Source organism: Etheostoma spectabile, chromosome 9, assembly GCF_008692095.1.
Source record: "Etheostoma spectabile isolate EspeVRDwgs_2016 chromosome 9, UIUC_Espe_1.0, whole genome shotgun sequence".
Lineage (NCBI taxonomy): Eukaryota > Metazoa > Chordata > Actinopteri > Perciformes > Percidae > Etheostoma > Etheostoma spectabile.
In genome coordinates, this window is record NC_045741.1 from 33660756 (window position 1) to 33683322 (window position 22567).

Consider the following 22567-nt stretch of genomic DNA (forward strand, 5'->3'; position numbering starts at 1 on the left):
ATACAAAATGCAATAAAGTAAGGTTAAGATTCAACTTTACTTTATTATTGACTGGTTAACAATCAAGATGTTTTGCTTTTTGCCACATGATCTGTTCCTTTTATTACATCTTGTTGCTTGTTTCCAGAAAATCATTTTCCAGCGATCCAGATGTCTGATCTGATGCAAAGTGAGTACTTTAGTTAGTTGTTTTTGTGATAAAACTAACACATAAAACATTTTCCTCTGCCTGTCGTAACGCCTTCTTTTAGCCAACCGTATTTTGTGGATTCCTTATTCGGATACATTTCAAATTGATTTAATGAGTGTTGTTGAACCAAATGAGGTCAACCCTCGTGTTGTGTCCCCTTCGAAATTGAAAATCAACACTTTTTTTGACGCTTTTATCAATGTTTTTAACTTTTTCTCATGTTTTTGTTCCTTTGTTCAACACTTAAGATGCTTTTTTTCACGGTTACATAGTGTTTTCAACACTATGTAACACTAACTTATTTACTTTAGTTTGAGTTATTTATGGTCAATAAAGCTCATTTATGGGAAATTATACCTGATAATTGAGTTAGAAAAGCAGAAATTAGGAATTATTGAGACTAAAATTAAAGGAATGGATGTTGATGATAATCACAGACTGGAATATGTCAACTTTTACTTTTACTTTTTTTTTTACACTATTTCAAAAACACTTCCATTTGTTTTACAATGCTATAAAATTGAATAAGACCCAAAATTAATGAAAGTAGAGATTTGTACTTGGCAAAGAGCGTTGGAATCAATCATGTTATTTTGGGGAATTAAAAAGAACATTGATATAGGACAACATGAGGACAACATGGGGACAACATGAGGACAACATGAGGACATTATGAAGACAACATGAAGACAACATGAGGGCAACATGAGGGCAACATGAGGACGACATGAGGACGACATGAGGACGACATGGGGACAACATGAGGGCAACATGAAGACAACATGAAGACAACATGAAGACAACATGAGGAAAACATGATGACGACATGAGGACGACATGAGGACACCATGAGGACAACACGAGGACAACATGAGGAAAACATGAAGACAACATGAGGAAAACATGAGGACAACATGAGGACAACATGGGGACAACATGAAGACAACATGAGGACGACATGAGGACAACATGAAGACAACATGAGGACAACATGAGGACAACATGAGGACAACATGGGGACAACATGAAGACAACATGAGGACGACATGAGGACAACATGAAGACAACATGAGGACAACATGAGGACGACATGAGGACGACATGAAGACGACATGAGGACGACATGAGGACAACATGAGGACAACATGAGGACAACATGAGTTTAACACGTCTCTCTCTCCCTCCCAGGTGGTTTTACCTCTCAGTGTGTTCCCATGGCTGCGGTGTGTGTCTCTGCTGGTCTGGTTCTTGGTGCTCTACTGGTCCTCGTTGTCTGGCGTAAATGTAAAAGTAAGTCCCGGCGTGTTAATGGTTACGGCAATAACACGTTGTACCGCGAAACACCGACTCTCTGCTACATTTGATGATGTGAAAAAGTATTTTCTTAACCCTTGTGTTGTCCTTGGGGTAAAATTTGACCCATTTTCAACGTTTATTTTATATCAGAATTTTCTTTCAACCAAAATAACATGGATGCATGGATGATCTTTGGTAAATTTAATGATTACTTTCATTGAATTTGGGCTGTTTTTATTCAGTTTCATAGCATTTGAAAAGAAAAAGAAAAACGTCAACCCTTGTGTTGTCCTCCCGGGTCAAAAAAGGGACAAAAATTTATATTTGTCCCTTTTTCCAGACTTTTTTTTAGTTTTTAGTTTTTACACTAATTTTTGGAATCCATGGTCAATAACCCTCATTATTTTTTAATGTTTGTCACTTTTTTTTATGTTTTCAACACTACATAACACTAACTTATTAACTTTAGTTTTACAGTTATTTTTGGAATTTATGATCAATAAAGCTCATTTATAGGAAATTATACCTAATGTTTGAGTTAGAAAAGCAGAAATTAGGAATTATTGAGACTAAAATTAAAGGAATGGATGTTGATGATAATCACAGACTGGAATATGTCAACTTTTACTCAACACTATTTCAACAACACTTCCATTTGTTTTACAATGCTATAAAATAGAATAAGACCCAAAATTAATGAAAGTAGAGACTTGTACTTGGCAAAGAGCGTTGGAATCAATCATGTTATTTTGGGGAATTAAAAAGAACATTGATATAGGACAACATGGGGACGACATGAGGACAACATGAGGACAACATGAGGACAACATGAGGACAACATGAGGGCGACATGAGGGTTAAAGTGATATTTCATGAGATTTCACATGTTTTATTGTCATCAGTCCAAAAACTTTTATATTTAAAATGTATAAAATATTTGTTGTCTTATACATGAAATGTCACGAGCCAAATGCTATCAGATAAAACAATTATCATATGAATAAATATTTGCTTAACCCTCACGGACATTTCTATTTCTACTATTGAGAAGGCGAGAAAGCCGAGTTGGTGAAGATAAACACGCAGCTGCAGAAGGAGTCGCTGCAGACGGAGGAAGATCGAGAAGACCTGGTCCGCACCCTGATGGAGGTGAAGACCGAGCTGGAGAACCTGAGGGGTCGGCTCAGAGAGTTCCTGGAGGAGGTGGAGGCGGAGCGGGAGAAGAACAAGCAGAACCTCCAGGCGGTGGAGGAGGAGATAACCCAGCGAGAGGCGACCTTTGACAAACCGGAGGAACTACTGAGACGGAAAGAAGACCTGCTCCGAGCCCAGTGGGAACTGGACCAGACCAAGAAAGACAACGAGAGACAGCTGCTGGACACCGAGAGACTCCTGGAGCCAATAGACCTCCAGGTCAACAAAATACACCAAAGGAAGGAGGAGGACTTTCGGAAAGTACCCCTGAGGAAACAAAGTCAACATGTGTAACTTAACCCTCGTGTTGTCTTCCCAGAAACCATGAACTTGTCCTTCCAGGTCAAAATTGAAAATGAATATTTTTTTTGTGCTTTTCCAATGTTTTTTGTTGCTTTTTCTGATTTATTTCTCACTTTTTCTAGCTATTGGCTCTTTTTGAAATGCTGCACACTGTATGTTCTGATCACGTTGTACTCCAAGTACTCTCGTAAACATTTGTTGTATTTAGTTTTTTAAATTTGTGGTTTGGATTTTCAAAAAGTTAATCCATTTGGAGTAAAAATTAGAAAGTTAGAGCAGTAAAAGAAACTCCTCCCTGCAGCAGCTGGTTGCTGCGTCTGTAGGATGAAACTTTTCTGTTACTACAGTGTCAGTGTTAATAAATAATTAATTAATGTTTTTTTTATCCTGTTCCCCCCCCCCCGGTCTGGCGTTCCCCTGAGTGTCTTTAGTTCTACTTCCTGTGTCTCCTGTGTTTACCTGATGTTTCCCACCTGCGTCCCTGCCTCTCGTTACCTTGTGTATTTTTACGTGTTTTCCCGAGTCTGTACCTCTTTTCCCCGTGAGTTATGCCCCGCCGTCGTTCCCAGGTTTTGCTCCGCTTCCCCCCCCCGGACCTTTTTGGATTATTTGGGGACTTTGTGTGGCTTTTGTTGAATCCTGTGTGGGTGTCATTCAAACTTAACATTTTACTTACCATTATGTTGTAGTTTCACACAACAAAACTGACTTTTTTATTTCACATCTTACAAACATTTCACTCTTTAAGACAACAAAAGCACTGAACAGGTTACTTCCTTGCACTTCAAAATAAAAGTGGATTGTTTTGTATGTGAGCACATATATATATATATATATATATATATATATATATATATATATATATATATATATGTATGTACAGTATGTATGTATGTACTGTATGTATGTGTGTGTACATATATATACTTTTATTTTAAATATAAATTGTTCAAATCAAGTAAATAGAATAAAAGGATTGCCCCTTTACACTGTGTCCACATACTTTGTTTATTTTTGGACATTTCTGTTGTTGTTCTGAAGTTTTTGAAACTTTTTCCAACATTTTTTTGTCACTTTTTGATGTTTTGTAACTTTTCTTGAAGTTCATTCTCACTTTTTACAATGTCTTTGTCAATTATTTCTTCATTTCTTTGGACGTTTTTGTCGATTTTCTCTATATTTCTGTCACTTTTTTCAGTGTTTTTTCTTTTCTTACAATAATATAAATTAAATAAAGCACTCAAATTCAATGAAAATAGAGAACTAATCAGTTAATTAACTTGTGAGGAGCGTCGTACGGAACCATTCACGTTATTTTGTTTTTTTTACAATTTAGTTGAAGGAAACCCAAATTTCTGATTTAGAAACTTTTTAAAAATGGGTGAAATGTGACCCAGAGGACAAAAGGAGGGTTAGAAAGATTGTTTTTCAGAGACTTTGTGAGATGCCGCTCCAAATCCAAGCTCAGCTACATTAAAATCCCTGCTATAAAGACCGGAGGTCTATGTCTGGACCGAGGGCTCCGAGGCAGATCAAGCATCGCCCAGTAAGTCAAAAATTAACATTTTAAACCAGTATTAACAGTGGGAGGCGGCCAGCAGGGAGTTAATAAAACGGGAGTAATGAGTGACTTGTTGCTGCAAGGTGAGACAGGCTTAATGCGGTCAATGATGATTATTATTTATGTAAAAGCTGCAGCACAAAGTCTGGAAAATCCCCAGTGAACACACCTTATCTGATCACAGTTGCCTGGGATCAAAGTCCGAGGTATTTTATTTAAGGACTGTGATCGCCCAGGAGACCGTGACGCAGTGAGTGGGTAGGGAAGCTTTTGTAGATTCATCTCTTCTACATACTTACGTAGCTCATTCTATTGAAGTTGTACAAAAAAATCTGTTTCCAATCTAAATATTACTGTCTAGAAAAATGCCCAATGATGTTGTTGATTAAACAGCGTGCACGCTGTCTGCAGCGGAAAGCTGTTTCAGTTTTATGATCACAGAAACATTACTATTAACCAGGGCTGTGGTACTCGAGTCCGGACTCGAGACCGTTTTTATACGGTCTCGGACTTGTCTCGGTCTTGGCCACTGGTCTTGCCCAATATGTCTTTAGGTCTGGACTGAGTCCAGGTGTCTTTATTATGTTGATAATAATATTGGAGAGAAAGTGAAACCCAAAATGATTGTCTTGATACTGTCATGCATAAGACCTTTATTCTGTCCTGGACTCGGTCTTGACTCAGACTCAAACCTCTTTGGACTCGGTCTTGTCTCAAAAGCAAAACCTTTTGGACTCTGTCTTATCTTGGACTCAAATCTCTTTGGACTCGGTCTTGACTCAGACTCAAACCCCTTTGGACTCTGTCTTGATTTGGACTCAACTAGTCCTGGTCTTGGGCTTGTCTTGGACTCGACTAGTCCTGGTCTTGGACTTGTCTTGGACTCGACTAAGGTGGTCTTGACTACAGCCCTGCTCTTAACCCATAGTCATGTAAGTTGTAGTGTTTCTCTGAGTGACTTTAAGTCCCACATTGTGTTGTGTGTTATCTTTCCAGCTGAGTGTGTGTCCTCCAGTGCGTCCTACTGTGTCCCTGCCATGCGTCCTCCCGTCTCTGGGGTCCTTGCTACTGCTGTAGCCTTGTTCTCGACAGTGAATTGTAAGTCATAGTTTGACACACATATATTAAATACTTGTGATCACATTATGGAAGTCTGGTTGTGTTGTACTGCGTGGTTTATGTTGCTCTTCGGAGTGAAAGGCTCGAGTAAATGTCTCATCGCTGCTGTTATGTTTTATTTACCCACATAAATATGATGTTGTCTGTTTCATTACAATGCTGCTGTGTGCTGTTTGATTTTAGACTATTTCCCAAAAGATGATAAAATGGACAACACAGAGACAAATGCACTGATTCAACCGTCACAGAAGGAAAATGAAGGGGAACATGTGTCCAATACAGTGATGGAACAGGAGGAGGAGAAACCACAATGTACAAAGGTAACAGAGAGGGATTTAACATATGTTTGTATATGTTTTATATGAACTGAATTCCTATACGTTGTAAAGACAATGCCCAAATTCCTTTTTTGCTAAAAAGTTGCAAAAGAAAGCAAATTTGACAAACATCTCAATGTTTATGACTGAACAGAGGCGTGTGCCCTGCCGGGGACCTTTGATGCATTTCATTTAAACTCTCTACTTACTTTGTGTCGTGACTGTTTTGCATCTTACATCAATTCCACTTTTTTCTTCAATATTTCTCAGTCTTTCTGGGATTTGCAGCTCGTTCATTTCTTATTTTTTTTAGAAATCCACAAAGCTGAACATGACAGATGGACCGTTCTTTGAACCTGCATTCAAGGCCGTCAGTGGATCGATGCCCCTCGACACCGTCTTCATCCTCCTGCTCATACACACCTGTGGAGGTAACTAACACTTATTCTGGAGTCAGTAGTAGCAGCAGTATCTGTTACATGCACTCTTATGTTCACTGTTCGTATTATCGGTCTTAAATTCCCCCGTAATGTGCAATATAGAATTTTTAAGTCAACTTCTAACATTTGAGAATTGATGTTTTTTGATTAGCTAAATGTCGCATTTCTTACATTTCCAAATCTGGCTTAATTACATTTGTAGTTACTACACAAGCCTAAATAAGAGTTTTGCATTAGTAAAGCATGGTTCCCCGTTGAGGGGAACTCGAACTGCGTCGGTTACGACACTATGGGAAACGCCTATAGTGTCGTAACCGACGCAGTGTCTTGTTTCCTTATCTCGGGGAACAAGGGTTACATACGTAACCCAAGACGTTCCCCTTCGAGGGGAACTCAAACTGCGTCGGTCACGACACTATAGATGTTTCCCATAGTGTTGCAACCGACGCAGTTCGAGTTCCCCTCTAAGGGGAACAAGGGTTACATACGTAACCCAAGACGTTCTGCACATGGCAGCCTTTTAGCAAAAGGGCATTTTGGTTTGCAGAAAACAAAATCTGCTTTACAAAGACGCAACAAGCTCTGAAGAACCAACACATCCATCTCAATTAGCAGCCATACCGGAAGATAGTTGGACTGTTGTTGTAAAGTGAATGGTTTGTGGTTCTGCTCTCGTTTCAGCTGATTTGGTTGAATCCATTTCCAAAGTGTCTCAGCACATGAGCCTGGGGGGTGTCCTGGTGGACATGGCTCTGAGTTTAACTCTAGCCGTTTATGGCATGTACAGATGGAAACGTAAGTCCCAGTTCTGTTTATCTGTCGGTTTTAGTATGTATTTTATTCCCATTTTAACTTCTGTGCTATTTAATGTCTGTATCTTCGATTTTCATGTTACTGTTTTTTTTTCCTTTATACATTTTGAAGCAGCATTGTTGGAAACAGCATTAAATCAGTCTTACACACGTTTTTATTCGCGAGACTTTTATCGTGTTATACGTCTTGTTTTTCATGTTACGTTTGGTTGTGTGTGGACCCCAGGAAGAGTTTCGGCTGTTTTAATGGCAGCAAATGGGAATCCGACTTTCATATCCAACAAAGGCTTCACTGTAATGGTGTTATGCAGCATTACTTACATATATAAGCTATAAAAACTAATCAAGGGTTAATCATTTAAAATGTGAACATATCTTTCATATTATTTAACCCTTGTGTTGTCTTCCTGTCAAAATTGAAAATTAACCCCTTTGTTGCTTTTGATCAATTTTTTAAAAACTTTTTCTTATGGTTTTGTCCCTTTTTTCAATGTCTGTCACTTTTTTGACGTTTAACACTATGTAACGCTGACTCATTAACTTCAGTTTTACAGTTATTTTTGGAATTTATGGTCAATAAACCCCATTTATAGGAAATTATACCTAATGTTTGAGTTAGAAAAGAGCGTTGGGTGGAATCAATCATGTTATTTTGGGGAATTAAAAAGAACATTGATATAGGACAACATGAGGACAACATGAGGGTTAAAGTGATATTTCATGAGATTCCACATATTTTATTGTCATCAGTAGTTAGTCCAAAACATTTTATATTTAAAATGCTTTTAATATTTTTTGTCTCATTTGTCATATACTGTATATGAAATGTCACAAACCAAATGCTATCAGATAAAACAATTATCATATGAATTAATATTTGCTTAACCCTCATGGACATCTCTATTATTGAGAAGGCGAGAAAGCCGAGTTGGTGAAGAGAAACACGCAGCTGCAGAAGGAGTCGCTGCAGACGGAGGAAGACCGAGAAGACCTGGTCCGCACCCTGATGGAGGTGAAGACCGAGCTGGAGAACCTGAGGGGTCGGCTCAGAGAGTTCCTGGAGGAGGTGGAGGCGGAGCGGGAGGGGAACAAGCAGAACCTCCAGGCTGTGGAGGAGGAGATAACCCAGCGAGAGGCGACCTTTGACAAACCGGAGGAACTACTGAGACGGAAAGAAGACCTCCTCCAAGCCCAGTGGGAACTGGACCAGACCAAGAAAGACCATGAGAGACAGCTGCTGGACACCGAGAGACTCCTGGAGCCAATAGACATCCAGGTTCACAAAATACACCGAAGGAAGGAGGAAGACTTTGGGTGAAGTACCTCCAAGGGAACAAAGTCAACATGTGTAACTCAACCCTCGTGTTGTCTTCCCAGAAACCATGAACTTGTCCTTCCAGGTCAAAATTAAAAACAATATTTTTTTTGTGCTTTTCAGAAGTTTTTGTAGTTTTTTCTGAACTATTTCTCTTCCTTTTCCAGCTTTTGGCGCTTTCTTTTGAAAAACCTGAGCTGGTTTAATAACAGGTTTTACACTTATTCTTGGAATTCATGGTCAACAAACCTCATTTATATCAAATTATACAAACGTTTTTAGATAAAAAAGGCAGAAATTATGAATTATTTTGACTGATAGTTAAGATCAGAGGATGTTGAGTGGATCTCAGATGGGTAGATGTCAAAGTTTAGTCCGGATACTGTTTGGAAACCATAAAAAAAAAAGAATTCAAATGCTACAAGATGAAATAAAACACCCAAAAATATAATGAAAGTATCATTAATGTCACCTGAAGAATGTTGTATGGAATCATCCATGTTATCTTTGGGCAATTTGGTTGAAAGAAATCCATATTTCTGATATAAAACACTTTGAAACGGGTCAGTTTGACCCGAGGACAACACGAGGGTTAAAGCCAAAAGTCTAAAGTATGAACTTGATTATTCCTGTAGTCCACCAGGGAACGGCCCTCAATAGAAAACTACAGATGGATTGATTCATGCTCCATTGCTTACTTGAGAAAAATACTTTTGTACGTTAAAACATTTTAAAATGCTTGACTTTTACAAACCTTTTACTTGACTGAGTTTGAGATGTGAGTTTGTTACATGTTACCATGGAAGAACTTCTGTTTTAGCTTATCTTGTTTCTACAAACGTGTGTACATTTTCTAAATAAAATGCTTTTTTGCAATGAACGCGTGCTGCTTTTGTTTCTGTAACATCTGGTCTGTGGTCAGGTTATATAATGTGGCCTACGAATAGATATTAACCAGTCAGCGGTGTTAATTGATTACTCTAATATAAAAACCATCCGCCTGAACTCCTGGCGTCTATTGGGATGTTGTTGCATCGTCTTATGTTGGTTTTCTACATATTGTAAACGCTGAACTGAAGATTTCCTACATCTGTGGATGGACTTACATAAAAGAAGGCATTCTCAAAGTTGCTGATACTTTTAAGTCTTACTAGTATACAAATATAACAAGCTCATTTTCATAAAAACCTGCATATGAAGGCTGCAGAGTGAACACACCTTATCTCGATATGCACCTTTAGGTTCAAAGTACACAGTCGTCACTTTGAGCGCCCATCTTACTGAGAGATCAGACGACACACACAACAGGTATGTGGGATTCTCAAATGTTATTATTTATTATATTCACATATACATTTAGAAAGAAAGGAGGTATTCCTCCAGAAAAGTACTATGTGGTTGTTATGCCTCACTCAGACTGGTTGATGCCTTCAGGGGAGGTGGTTTTAATATTAACTCCCTGCTCAGTGAGGTGGATCGTGTCCGGGGCGTATGGGGGTCATCTGACAGCCTGGACCTGTTAGACTGTAAGTCCAGCAGACGCAGCCTGGTTTGCAGTGAGCTGGCTGGTTTATGTGGCGTCCATTTTAAAGTGGATCTCTGAGTTCTTTTAACGGGAGGTGCTTGTCCTAGTTACTTCATCAGGTCAGTGTGAATTTTGTTTAAAAATGGAGCAGGTCAAAATGGTTTTCCTAATCTGAACATGCAAACACAGGGACATAGACCTGTTTGAGTTACCCCCCTGATAGTCTCACTATTACAACTGTTGCTCTTTTTAAGTTTAAACTCCAAATCTGTTGAGTCTGGCTTTTAATCAGTAGCAGTGGTGGGACGACTTCGTTCTCCTGTTTCTTTGTGCCCTTTTCTGATTTCCCTGTTTTCTATGTTCACTCTTTATATTGGATGATGTGTTTTTACTCCTGGTTTCAGATGTTAAGCACGTTGGATACCTGCTGGTTGCTGTAAAGTGCTATATAAATACTTTATGATGGTATTTTTAACCAATATGACGACCTAAGAGATTAAAGCTATCAGGAGAGCTAAAGCTAATCCAATGTGCTGTTGTAATGGCGGCTACAAGGGCATACAGGATTTCTCTTTGTAGCCTATATTTATTTACATTTTAAAGCACGCAAAGTTGGCTATTAGCAGTTTTGCTTGCATTGTACCCATGGATGTAGGCACAACTATCACTGGATTTAATTTCCCACCTCCTCCTGTAACGTTAGTCCTGTCTGAAGGGCTTCAAATGAACATTTTGACGGACAAATGTATTGGTTCTCATTGTTAATGCTGAGTACTTCAGACGCTGGACACCTAAATAATGCTGCTAACACTTAATAAAACAATATTGCTTTAAATACCTTAAAAAAGTGAATTTGAATTTGTAGCTCTCCAGGATGCTTCACATCAAGGATGGAGGTCTCAGACCTGTCAGTGGTTTCAGACACATCGCAGTCTTACTACTCCTCAACCATTGTCATGGAGGTAACACACACACGCACACACACACACACACACACACACACACACACACACACCACACACACACACACACACACACACACACACACACACACACACACTTAACTTAAACTTAAACACACGTAAGGCACTATACTATTTTTTTGTGATATCCTACAAATGTCGAGCAACATGAGCAATCAAAACAGCTGCTCATACCTAAGGAAACAAAACTTCTACTAGGAAAAGATCCAAAAAATATTTGTCATGTCACTTGTGCACGTAGTAGTAGTTGAGTATGTACGTTACTTGACAAAAATATGTTAAATTAAGTCAATGGTGACTTGTTGTGTCACACAGGACATAAAGAGCAGTCTCCTGGGTACAAGTCCTGTTTGTTTGACCCATCCCTGCCTACGCGGACATTCTTGCACACCTACACATGCTGGCTCATAATTACGTGGGTTATGTAGCAATTCATATGTGCATTATCTTTCGTAGGCATAAGTACGAACAGTGGATGTGAATAGTCTTCCTGTGGGAAGGATATTTTCCTGCTTATTAACAACATTTGAAGATGTATAGTGTTAAGATGGAATGTGATCAGCATTTTCAAACCCCTGAACGCTGCATTACAAACACTGACATTCTGTAACTATGGGACTTTGAGTTCCTTCGTGCAACTTGATGCATATAAGAAATCTGAAGAGATCTGAATCTCTAAAGACGCTCCAGAAGCTGCAGTCATCAGGTCATGTTCACTGTGGATACTCGACCTCACGGTGGTAGATGTGTATTAAAACAGACCTGCTGTCTTCCAGGTCAGTCTCAGGAGACAGGTCCACCTCAGCCCGTCGTGGCGATGCTCGGTGAGGACATCATTTTACCATGTCAACTGGAACCTGCGATGGATGCCGTTGCTATGACGATGGAGTGGGGAAGACTTGACCTGGATCCCAGATTTGTCCTTGTATGGCACGAGGGTCAGGAACTTCTGGCGGACCAAAACCAGGACTACAATGGAAGAGCATCAGTGTCCATCAACAATTTGAAGCTCGGAGACTTTTCCTGAGACTGTCCTCGGTGAAGACCTCCGACAGCGGGACGTACAGATGCTACTTCCCTAAACTGAATGAAGAATATCTGGTTGAGCTTCTTGTTGGTAGGTAGACTGACTACACTCTTCATGTAGACCTCTTCTAACTTAGCATTGTACGATATCTGCACACTGATGTGATGATTGAGGTTTAAAGGATGCTGGACATCATCCAATAATTTCTGTTTCATATGTCTCATCATTAATAAAGTGTCTCACACACAGACAGTTTGAAATGGACAATATTATCTGTTTTGTGCAATAATATCAGCTTAAATTATAATGTGCAATACTCTGCTGCTACTATTTATTCATTATAACTGTTCACCATTACAAATCCTTAATTATGTAAATACTGTATCTTAAATTTCCATTAACTATGTAAGTACCGTACATATCCACACTCCTTATATTTCTTTATTCATATTTCTACTCTGATATTTATATACTTTGTGCAACTGTAACAGAATTTCCTTTCGGGGATCAATAAAGTATTTCTGATTCTGGTTAGGTGCTGCCTCCTCACCTGCCACCAGTCTAGCGGGCCTCCACCAGGCCACCAGCGGAGTGATGATAGACTGCAGGTCTGGAGGCTGGTACCCAGAGCCTGAGGTGTCGTGGCTGGACGCTGATGGAAACCTCCTCTCTGCTGGACCTACAGAGACCGTCAGAGGTCCTGATGATCTCTACACTGTCAGCAGCAGAGTGACTGTGGAGAAGAGACCCAGCAACAGATTCACCTGTAGAGTCCAGCAGAAGGACACCAACCAGACCAGAGAGACACACATTCATGTTCCAGGTAGAAAATCTTTCATAGGTTTCAGCTTCCTTTCTGTCAAACATCAACATCTTGTTTTCTATAAATGTTGTTTTCTCTTTTATTATTCCAGAGGATTTCTTTGTGTCTCCATCCAGCTGTAGAGCAGCTGTTGCCTTCAGCGTGATGTTGGGCCTCATGTTTGTTTTCACAGTTGTCGTTTTTGTCTGGAAATGGAGACAGAACAAAACCGGTGAGCAAAATATTAGAGTTTTTATAAAGATGGAGTTTCTATTGCTTAGTTTTATGGTTCTTATAACATGATACCACACGGTATAACACATGTACAACACTGCTTCTGTTTCAACACAGAGAACAAGAAGCAACCCAAGAATAAAACCAGAGAGGAAGAGAAGACCAGAGAGCAGCAGGGTTTGATGGAAGCAGGAGGAAGCAGAGAGCAGAGGCTCATGGAAGAAAACAAGAAAATAAAAGAGGAGTCACAGAAGAAAGAAAAAGACATGACACAGGTTTTTGATACACTGAATGAACTGGGACAGGAAATGAAGAAACAGCTCAGTGACCAAATGGAGAAAGCAGAGAAACAGGCGAAGGAGAATGATGAGAAGGTTAAATCAGTGGAGAGAGAAGTATCAGAGAAGGAGGGAGATAAAACAGCTATCAAAGCTCAGGGATACTTAAAACTCAGAGACATCATAGCAAAGAACAACTGGAACCTGGAGGAGAGAAAGAGAGAACTTCAAAAACTGGGAATGGACACAGAGAGACTGATGAAGAAGACATATAAAATGAATCCAAACAAAACAAAACCACAAGGAGCAAATAAAGAAACACCTGGACCAGACGGAGGACATTTAGAGGACACCTGACTCCGAGAGAGGAGGGAGTGGTTTACTCAATCTTAAATATTAAATAGGCTATAAACCGAAACCTTTACATAAATCATGGATCATCACATCACAATGTGACAATGTGAAAGGTGTCACATGGTGATGAAGCTACAGAGGATTCATTAAAACAAAAATGTTAGTAGGTGACATATCTGTAGATGTTTTTTTTGTTTGCATGTTTTTTGTATTGTTACAGTTTTTTTACTGACTATGTTGACTATTGTTTTTAAATCAAGTTTGTCTGTTTTCATCTGTCAACTTGTTCTCATAGTGTGAGTGTATTTGAACAGTTTGGGCCAACAGTCTGCTGTAGATGTAAAAATAAACTTTGCTGTTTCATTGGCTGTTCCAAATCAGATCTCAGTTTCACCATGACACACGTATTTAATATTAACTAGACCAACAGATACATAGCAGCACTATGCCAAATTACTTCAACTTCATTATTGTTCATTATTGTTGTTTTCCAAATTGGAGTAAAAATAGAAAGTTTGAGCAGAAAAGAAACTCCTCCCTGCAGCAGCTGGTTGCTGCGTCTGTAGGATGAACGTTTCTGTTACTACAGTAGAAACCAGTAACCAACTGCTGTCATGGTTTATCTGCTTATAAAACCATAAAATCACTAATTGTCCAAAGTCCAATCTGCAGCTTCTTTTTAAAGCAAGCAGACTTTGAATTACTTTGAATCTCAGTTTCATACAGTCTAATGGAAGTGAAATAATTAGATTCTACCTGATACTTTTCTAATGAGCCTTTATGTTTTGACAATGAACGCGAGCAGACCGGCGGGACTGCGCCTGCCCACGCCGCCGTGCACGCCCCGCCCCCATCTCACTTTCTGCAGAGCGGGAAAAAAAACCACGAGTTACAGTACTGCGAGTTGTATCCTCTAACACCTCAGTCAAAAGAAAAGATAGGATGGCAACTGTCGAAGCAGATGCAGGAGACCCATCGACAGAACTTGAGCCCCCTCTTCTTTTATTTCATGTGTTAATAGTTTGGATTTCCAGTGAGTTATGTTGACAGCGTTTGCGTTTTAACAAATTCCAATCAACATGAAATGGCAAAATGTGCTACAGGAAGCAGATGGACGGAGACTGGCCTACGATTAGATATTAACCAGTCAATGGTGTTCACTCTGATATAAAAAGCAGCTGCCTGCAACTCCTGACGTCTACTGTAATGTTGTTGCATTGAATTATATTTTGTTTTCTAATTGTAAACGCTGAACTTCAATTATTTCCTACAGCTGTAGATGGACCGATGGACCTTTAACAGTATACTTAAAGGAGAACTACAGACACTTACTATGGTAATCTTGATAACTATATATGCGAGACCTGTCAAATAAAAAAAAAAAACAAACTGAATCGGTGCTCGCAATACGGAGCTGCAGCAGTTAATACCCAGAGCTCCCAGTTAGCTAAAACAGCAGTTATGGGGCCATAAGATAATGAGTGCCTTTGTGCCTCTTAACAAACACTAAATGCAATTAAAATGTGAACAGGGCCCTTAACAAGATGGGATTTCAACTCAGACATTGTTTAAATCAACCTACCCTATTTGGTGCTAGCTGCCGTCTGGGATGAGTGAGTGTGTTCAGCCAGGCTTCGGTAATAATCATCACGCAGCAGTTCCATGTGTATTTGTAGCATACAGAACCATTTTGGGCTCAATCCAACTGGCGTTGGTGAGTAGGGGTTTTGGCAGTGGCGATTGCTGGGGTAGTTTCCTTAGCCGAGCCTGTTAGGTGATAGCTGCCGTCTGGGATGAGTGAGTGCCAGTCGGGCCTGGGAATCCTACTCACCAACGCCAGTTGGATTGAACACAAAATGGTTATGTATGCTACAAATACACACGCAACTGCTGCGTGATGATTATTACTGAAGCCTGACTCATCCCAGACGGCAGCTAGCACCTAACAGGGACGGTGAATACAAACAATGTCTGAGTTGAAAACCCATCTTCCTGTCGTTTAAGGGCCCTGTTCATGTTTCAGAGGGAGCACACCTCATCTTGATACACACTCTTAGGTTCAAAGTACACAGTCGTCACTTTGAGCGCCCATCTTACTGAGATATCAGACGACACACACAACAGGTATGTGGGATTCTCAAATGTTATTATTTATTATATTCACATATAAATGTAGAAAGAAAGGAGGTATTCAGAACTACTTCAGAACAGTAGTATGAGATTGTAATGCCTCACTCAGACTGGTTGATGCCTTCAGGGGAGGTGGTTTTAATATTAACTCCCTGCTCAGTGAGGTGGATCGTGTCCGGGGCGTATGGGGGTCATCTGACAGCCTGGACCTGTTAGACTGTAAGTCCAGCAGACACAGCCTGGTTTGCAGTGTGCTGGCTGGTTTATGTGGCGTCCATTTTAAAGTGGATCTCTGAGTTCTTTTAACGCAAGAAGAGGTGCTTGTCCTCCTTTACTTCATCAGGTCAGTGTGAATTGTTTTTACAAAATGGAGCAGGTCAAAAAGGTTTTCCTAATCTGAACATGCAAACACCAGGACATAGACCTGTTTGAGAACCAATACGACGAGCTAAAAGATTAAAGCTATCAGGAGAGCTAAAGCTAATCCAATGTGCTGTTCTAATGTCGGCTACAAGGGCATACAGGATTTCTCCTTTGTAGCCTATATTTATTTAGATTTTAAAGTACGCAAAGTTGGCTATTAGCAGTTTTGCTTGCATTGTACCCATGGATGTACGCACGACTATCTCTGGATTTATTTGACACAGAAGCAAACCTAAAAAAATGTGCATTTTGTGCTTGTGTTGGTTCAGTGGGTAGAGCAGGCGAACATATGCATATACTTAGGTCCAGGGTTCCAATCCAACCTGTAAAGATTTCCTGCATGTCTTCCCACTCTCTCTCTCTCTCTCTCTCTCTCTCCCCTTTCTCCCCTAGCTGTCCAGTTGAATAAAGGCGGAAAAGCCTAAAAAAATAAGCTTTAAAAAAAGAAAATCAACAAAAAAGTGCATTTCATTTCCCACCTCCTCCTGTAATGTTAATCCTGTCTGAAGGGCTTTAAATTAACTGTTTGAAAGACAAATCTTTTGTTCATCATTGTTAATGCACACTACTTCAGACCCTGGACAACTAAATAATGCTGCTAATACTTAATAAAACAATGTCGCTTTAAATACCGTAATTCTACAAATTTCATCAAAATGTGTTTTAATTTGTAGCTCTCCAGGATGCTTCACATCAAGGATGGACGTCTCAGACCTGTCAGTGGTTTCAGACACATCGCTGTCTTACTACTCCTAAACCACTTTAATGGAGGTACCACACACACACACACACACACACACACACACACACACACCACACACACACCACACACACACACACACACACACACACACACACACACACACACACATACACACAGACACACATTTAAGAGTTTTACTACAGAGTCATTGTCATCATTTAGCATTTGTTGCCTGTGGTTAATTTGTGCATTAACTTTCGTTGACCTAAGTATGAACAGGGAATGGGAATGGTCTGCCTGTGGGAATAAATTGTGTAACTATGGGACTTTGAGTTCATTTGTGCAACTTGATGCAAACAAGAACTATTTGTGGATCTGAATCTCTAAAGACGCTCCAGAAGCTGCAGTCATCAGGTCATGTTCACTGTGGATACTCGACCTCACGGTGGTAGATGTGTATTAAAACAGACCTCCTGTCTTCCAGGTCAGTCTCAGGAGACAAGTCCACCTCAGCCCGTCGTGGCGATGCTCGGTGAGGACATCATTTTACCGTGTCAACTGGAACCTCCGATGGATGGTGTTACTATGACGATGGAGTGGAGAAGACCTGACTTGGAACCCAGATTTGTCCTTCTATGGCACGATGGACAGGAACTTCTGGCTGTCCAAAACCAGGACTACAGGGAAGAGCATCAGTGTCCATCAACAAGTTGAAGCTCGGAGACTTTTCCCTGAGACTGTCCTCAGTGAAGACCTCCGACAGCGGGACGTACAGATGCTACTTCCCTAAACTGAATACAGAATATCTGGTTGAGCTTCTTGTTGGTAGGTTCACTAACTACACTCTTCTACGCAGAGATGGTAAAAGTACTCACTTCTCATACTCAAGTAGAAGTACAGATTGTTGTGTTAAAAATACTCTGGTAAAAGTAGAAGTACTGATTTAACTTATTTACTCAAGTAAAAGTAACAAATTGAGGATTGGAAATTGACTTAAAGTATATTTAATGTGGAAAACCTGGTGCTGTAAAAAGTGGATTTCCCCGTTGAGGGATAAATAAAGTACTATCTAATCTAATCTAAAATGACCCTTTTGAATGACAACCATTATTATGCAAAGCTACCTGGACCACACAAATGTTACTAGAGAGACGCTGAGAAACTTCAGTGGACATGGAAAAAGGCTCTTTATGTGCAAATGGATACATTTTAAATGGATGTCTGCCAATAGGCCCAAAACATCCCATAATATGATTACTGAGACAGAGACTGGGACTCCAGGTTAATGAGATTCAGACTGAGTAGCAAGATATGAATTCAGCTGTGATTCTGTGAGAATTCACAGATCCAGTTTCTCTGTTTTAATCTTCCCCTTAACATTTAAAGGGATCTACATGTATGTGTGTGTGCTCAGATATGGCTTCTGGAAATAAAATAAAGGATAAAATATGAATTACTAAACAGACATTATTGAAAAAGTTCCCCAGCACTTTGGCCAGGAGTCATTGACGCCTACTATCTCAAATATGTCTCTCAGATAAGGCCGAGGATGATGGGAAATGTCTTGCTGCTTGTCTGCTGAATCTCTGGGACCGCTATCAAGCTGCGATGATTTGCTGCAAATGACAGCCGCTGAATCTGTAGAGTGGTCTTGTAGTGGTGCGTCAAGTGCAACATGTATTCCCATCCAATTAGATTGAATTTGGTATTGGTGAAAATAATAACAATAACTCCAGTGAAATTATTTGAAACTAAAGTAACGAGCCAATTTTGTGAAATGTAAGGAGTGGAAAGTACCGATATTCTTGTTAAAAAGTAAAAAGTCGGCACAAAAATAAATAGCAAAGTAAAAATATCTGAAAGATCTACTTGAGTACAGTAACAAAGTATTTGTACTTCGTTACTTCCCATCTCTGGTTCTACGTGTAGAACTCTTCTAACTTAGCAGTGTACGATATCTGCACACAGATGTGAAGATTGAGGTATAAAGGATGCTGCACATCATCCAATAGTTTCTGTTTGATGTGTCTCATCATTAGGTGCTGCCTCCTCACCTGCCACCAGTCTAGCAGGCCTCCACCAGGCCACCAGCGGAGTGATGATAGACTGCAGGTCTGGAGGCTGGTACCCAGAGCCTGAGGTGTCGTGGCTGGACGCTGATGGAAACCTCCTCTCTGCTGGACCTACAGAGACCGTCAGAGGTCCTGATGATCTCTACACTGTCATCAGCAGAGTGACTGTGGAGAAGAGACCCAGCAACAGATTCACCTGTAGAGTCCAGCAGAAGGACACCAACCAGACCAGAGAGACACACATTCATGTTCCAGGTAGAAAACCTTTCACAGGTTTCAGCTTCCTTTCTGTCAAACATCAGCGTCTTGTTTTCTATGAATATTGTTTTCTCTTTTATTATTCCAGAGGATTTCTTTGTGTCTCCATCCAGCTGTAGTGCAGCTGTTGCCTTCAGCGTGATGTTGGGCCTCATGTTTGTTCTCACAGTTGGTCACAGTGTCTGGAAATGGAGACAGAACAGAACAGGTGAGAGAAATATTTGAGTTTCTATTGCTTATTTTCATGGTTCTATAACATGATACCACACAGTATAACAAATGTACAACACTGCTTCTGTTTCAACACAGAGAGCAAGAATAAAACCAGAGAGGAAGAGAAGACCAGAGAGCAGCAGGGTTTGATGGAAGCAGGAGGAAGCAGGGAGGAGCTCATGGAAGAAATCAAGAAAATAAAAGAGGAGTCACAGAATAAAGATAAAGACATGACACAGGTTTTAGATACCTGACTGAACTGGGACAGGAACTGAAGAAACAGCTCAGTGACCAAATGGAGAAAGCAGAGAAACAGGCAAAGGAGAATGATGAGAAGATTAAATCAGTGGAGAGAGAAGTATCAGAGAAGGAGGGAGATAAAACAGCTATCAAAGCTCAGGGATACTTAAAACTCAGAGACATCATAGGAAAGAACAGCTGGAACCTGGAGGAGAGAAGGAGAGAACTTCAAAAACTGGGAATGGACACAGAGAGACTGATGAAGAAGACATATGAAATGAATCCAAACAAAACAAAACCACAAGGAGCAAATAAAGAAACACCTGGACCAGACGGAGGACATTTAGAGGAACCTTGACTCCGAGAGAGGAGGGAGTGGTTTACTCAATCTTAATTATTAAAAAGGCTATAAACCGAAACCTTTACATAAATCATGTATCATCACATGACAATGTGACAATGTGACAGGTGTCACTTGGTGATGAAGCTACAGAGGATTAAAACAAAAAAGTTAGTAGGTGACATATCTGTAGATGTTTTTTTGTTTGCATCTTTTTTTGTTGTTACGATTTTTTTTACTGACTATGTTTTTTGGTTTTTAATACACGCTTGTCTGTTTTCATCTGTCAATTTCTTCTCATTGTGTGAGTGTGTTTGAACAGGTTGGGCCAACAGTTTGCTGTAGATAATGAATCATCTTTGCTGTTTCATCGTCTGTTCAAAATCAGGTTTCAGTTTCACCATGAGTAATATATTTAATATTAACTAGACCAACAGATATATATAGCAGCACTATGCCAAATTACTTCAACTTCATTATTGTTCTAGCCGACGTATAACCAAACATCGTATCATTAAAAACAGTCATCCAGTTCAGACAAAACACAATGTCAGATGTGAAGAATATATTTATCTCCATGTTATGCAGATCTTAAAATAGATTTAACATGTTCAGATGAGTGAAGCTTTCCCATATATTTTTTTGAAGTGTTAAAAAACAAGACAGAATGATGAAATGCTGCATACTGTATGTTCTGATCTGATGTTTTCCAACACTCACGTTGTACTCCAAGTAAAACTACTCCTGTAAACATTTGTATATTTAGTTTTCTAAATTTGTTGTTTGGTTTTTCAAAAAAGTTAATTGAATCGGAGTAAAGAATTTGAAGTTTGAGCAGAAAAGAAACTCCTCCCTGCAGCAGGTGGTTGCTGCGTCTGTAGGATGAAACGTTTCTGTTAATACAGTAAAAATTTTATGGTTTTGGGTTTTTTATCCTGTTTTTTTTTCCTTCTCCGTGTTCCCTCCTTGGTCTGGGGTTGTTGGTCCTGTCCTGTGTTCCCCTGAGTAACGGTTCTGTTTCCTGTTTTATTTTGAAGGCTGGTTTTTGTCTCATCCTGTCTTTAGTTCTACTTCCTGTGTCTCCTGTGTTTACCTGATGTTTCCCCCCTGCGTCCCTGCCTATCGTTACCTTGTGTATTTCTACGTGTCGTCCCGAGCCTGTACCTCTTTTCCCCGTGAGTTTTCCCCTGCCGTCGTTCCATGTTTTTTCTCAGCTTCCCCCCCCCCCCCCCCTCGGGACCTTTTTGGATTATTTGGGGACTTTGTGTGGCTTTTGTTGAATCCTGTGTGGGTGTCATTCAAACTTTACATTTTACTCACCATTATGTTGTAGTTTCACACAACAAAACTGACTTTTTTACTTCAAATCTTACAAACATTTCACTCTTTAAACACTGAACAGGTTACTTCCTTGCACTTAAAAACAAAAACAGAATTTTTTTTTGTATGTGAGCATACATGTGTGTGTGTATATGTGTGTGTGTATATTTGTGTACATATGTACATACAATATAAATTTGTTTGAAATAAAATCAAGTAAATAGAATAAAAGCATTGCCCCTTTAATAACTTATTGCAATTTGCAAGTTTCTTATATTTCACGTAAAATCTATAAAAAGTACACATAGCTATGCCTGCATGAAAAATCGTTCGCGATCTCAATTCAACCGGTTCACGATTGAATTTTGGTTGTGATCACATTTTTTTGTATATATTCAAAAAAACAATTACAAACAATAAACTGAGACAATGGAACGCGTCCCAGAAAGAAAAAAACACAGAGAGGAACAATTTAATTTTATATTTTGATATTTTTTTTCTTTTTTTATGACTTCCTCATTTAATTCTACGAGCTTAGTGCTTACTGTGTAAACAAGCAATTGAGCAAAAGTACACATAATAATACACAGCCTAATTGTATTTGTTAATAAAGTAGAAAATGTACTGTACGTTAAAAGGTTTGAAAGATTGGTCTGCACAACTAATATGGCAAAAAATAAAAGACTGTCAAAAACATCACTCTGTAAATGCAAAATATGTTTTCTTCAGACTGTAACGTTGTAACCTACAGGACAAAACAACAACCAGAAAGATGATATTTCTCCAAGCAGATATTACAAAAAATAATAAAATACAGAACTCAGCATACGAAAATCTTTTCATCTCTTTATTAAATAAAATGGAGTAGGGTATTCTACATTGACAGTATACATTAAAATAGAACAATAACTAAAAATAGCTTTAGTGTGAAGATAAAACAGATTTGACTCCTGTCGATGTGTATTTCAGTCAGGAGAGACATGTTGGCAGATATGCAAATGAGGTTTATTTTGCAGCTCAATAAAATGATTAGACTCCATCGCTATACAAATATTTAATATATCTATATATAGGGGTGGAGAACCATCAGACCCCCCCGATAGATACTAGACACCGGT

General features: G+C 39.4%; 3 protein-coding genes across 3 annotated transcripts; all 3 read left to right on the plus strand.

Annotated features, from left to right (window-relative positions):
• The first annotated feature begins 150 nt into the window (after positions 1-150).
• LOC116696241 (coiled-coil domain-containing protein 18-like) lies at positions 151-8583 on the plus strand. The gene is made up of 7 exons (XM_032527071.1): positions 151-169; positions 2538-2960; positions 5541-5642; positions 5847-5983; positions 6294-6411; positions 7102-7215; positions 8147-8583. The coding sequence occupies exons 1-7, from the start codon at positions 151-153 to the stop codon at positions 8548-8550; spliced, it is 1317 nt and encodes a 438-aa protein (XP_032382962.1). The 3' UTR covers positions 8551-8583.
• A 1187-nt stretch (positions 8584-9770) lies between these two features.
• Positions 9771-20242, plus strand: LOC116695355 (butyrophilin-like protein 1). Its single transcript, XM_032525569.1, is given in 7 exon segments — positions 9771-9855; positions 16978-17074; positions 17491-17688; positions 17691-17831; positions 19046-19333; positions 19425-19544; positions 19646-20242. Coding segments are annotated over 6 exon segments (993 nt in total). The 5' UTR covers positions 9771-9855; positions 16978-16986; the 3' UTR covers positions 19804-20242.
• LOC116695350 (butyrophilin subfamily 3 member A2-like) lies at positions 10922-13890 on the plus strand. The gene is given in 6 exon segments (XM_032525561.1): positions 10922-11034; positions 11832-12077; positions 12080-12172; positions 12618-12905; positions 12997-13116; positions 13236-13890. Coding segments are annotated over 6 exon segments (1353 nt in total). The 5' UTR covers positions 10922-10946; the 3' UTR covers positions 13754-13890.
• Positions 20243-22567: the final 2325 nt, after the last annotated feature.

What these genes read in the sequence shown, in the direction of transcription:
- LOC116696241 (XM_032527071.1), top strand. An exon ending in AGTACCCCTGAGGAAACAAA is followed by an intron (nt 2,961 to 5,540) that starts GTCAACATGTGT and finishes TTATCTTTCCAG; the next exon opens with CTGAGTGTGTGTCCTCCAGT. An exon ending in AGAAACCACAATGTACAAAG is followed by an intron (nt 5,984 to 6,293) that starts GTAACAGAGAGG and finishes TATTTTTTTTAG; the next exon opens with AAATCCACAAAGCTGAACAT.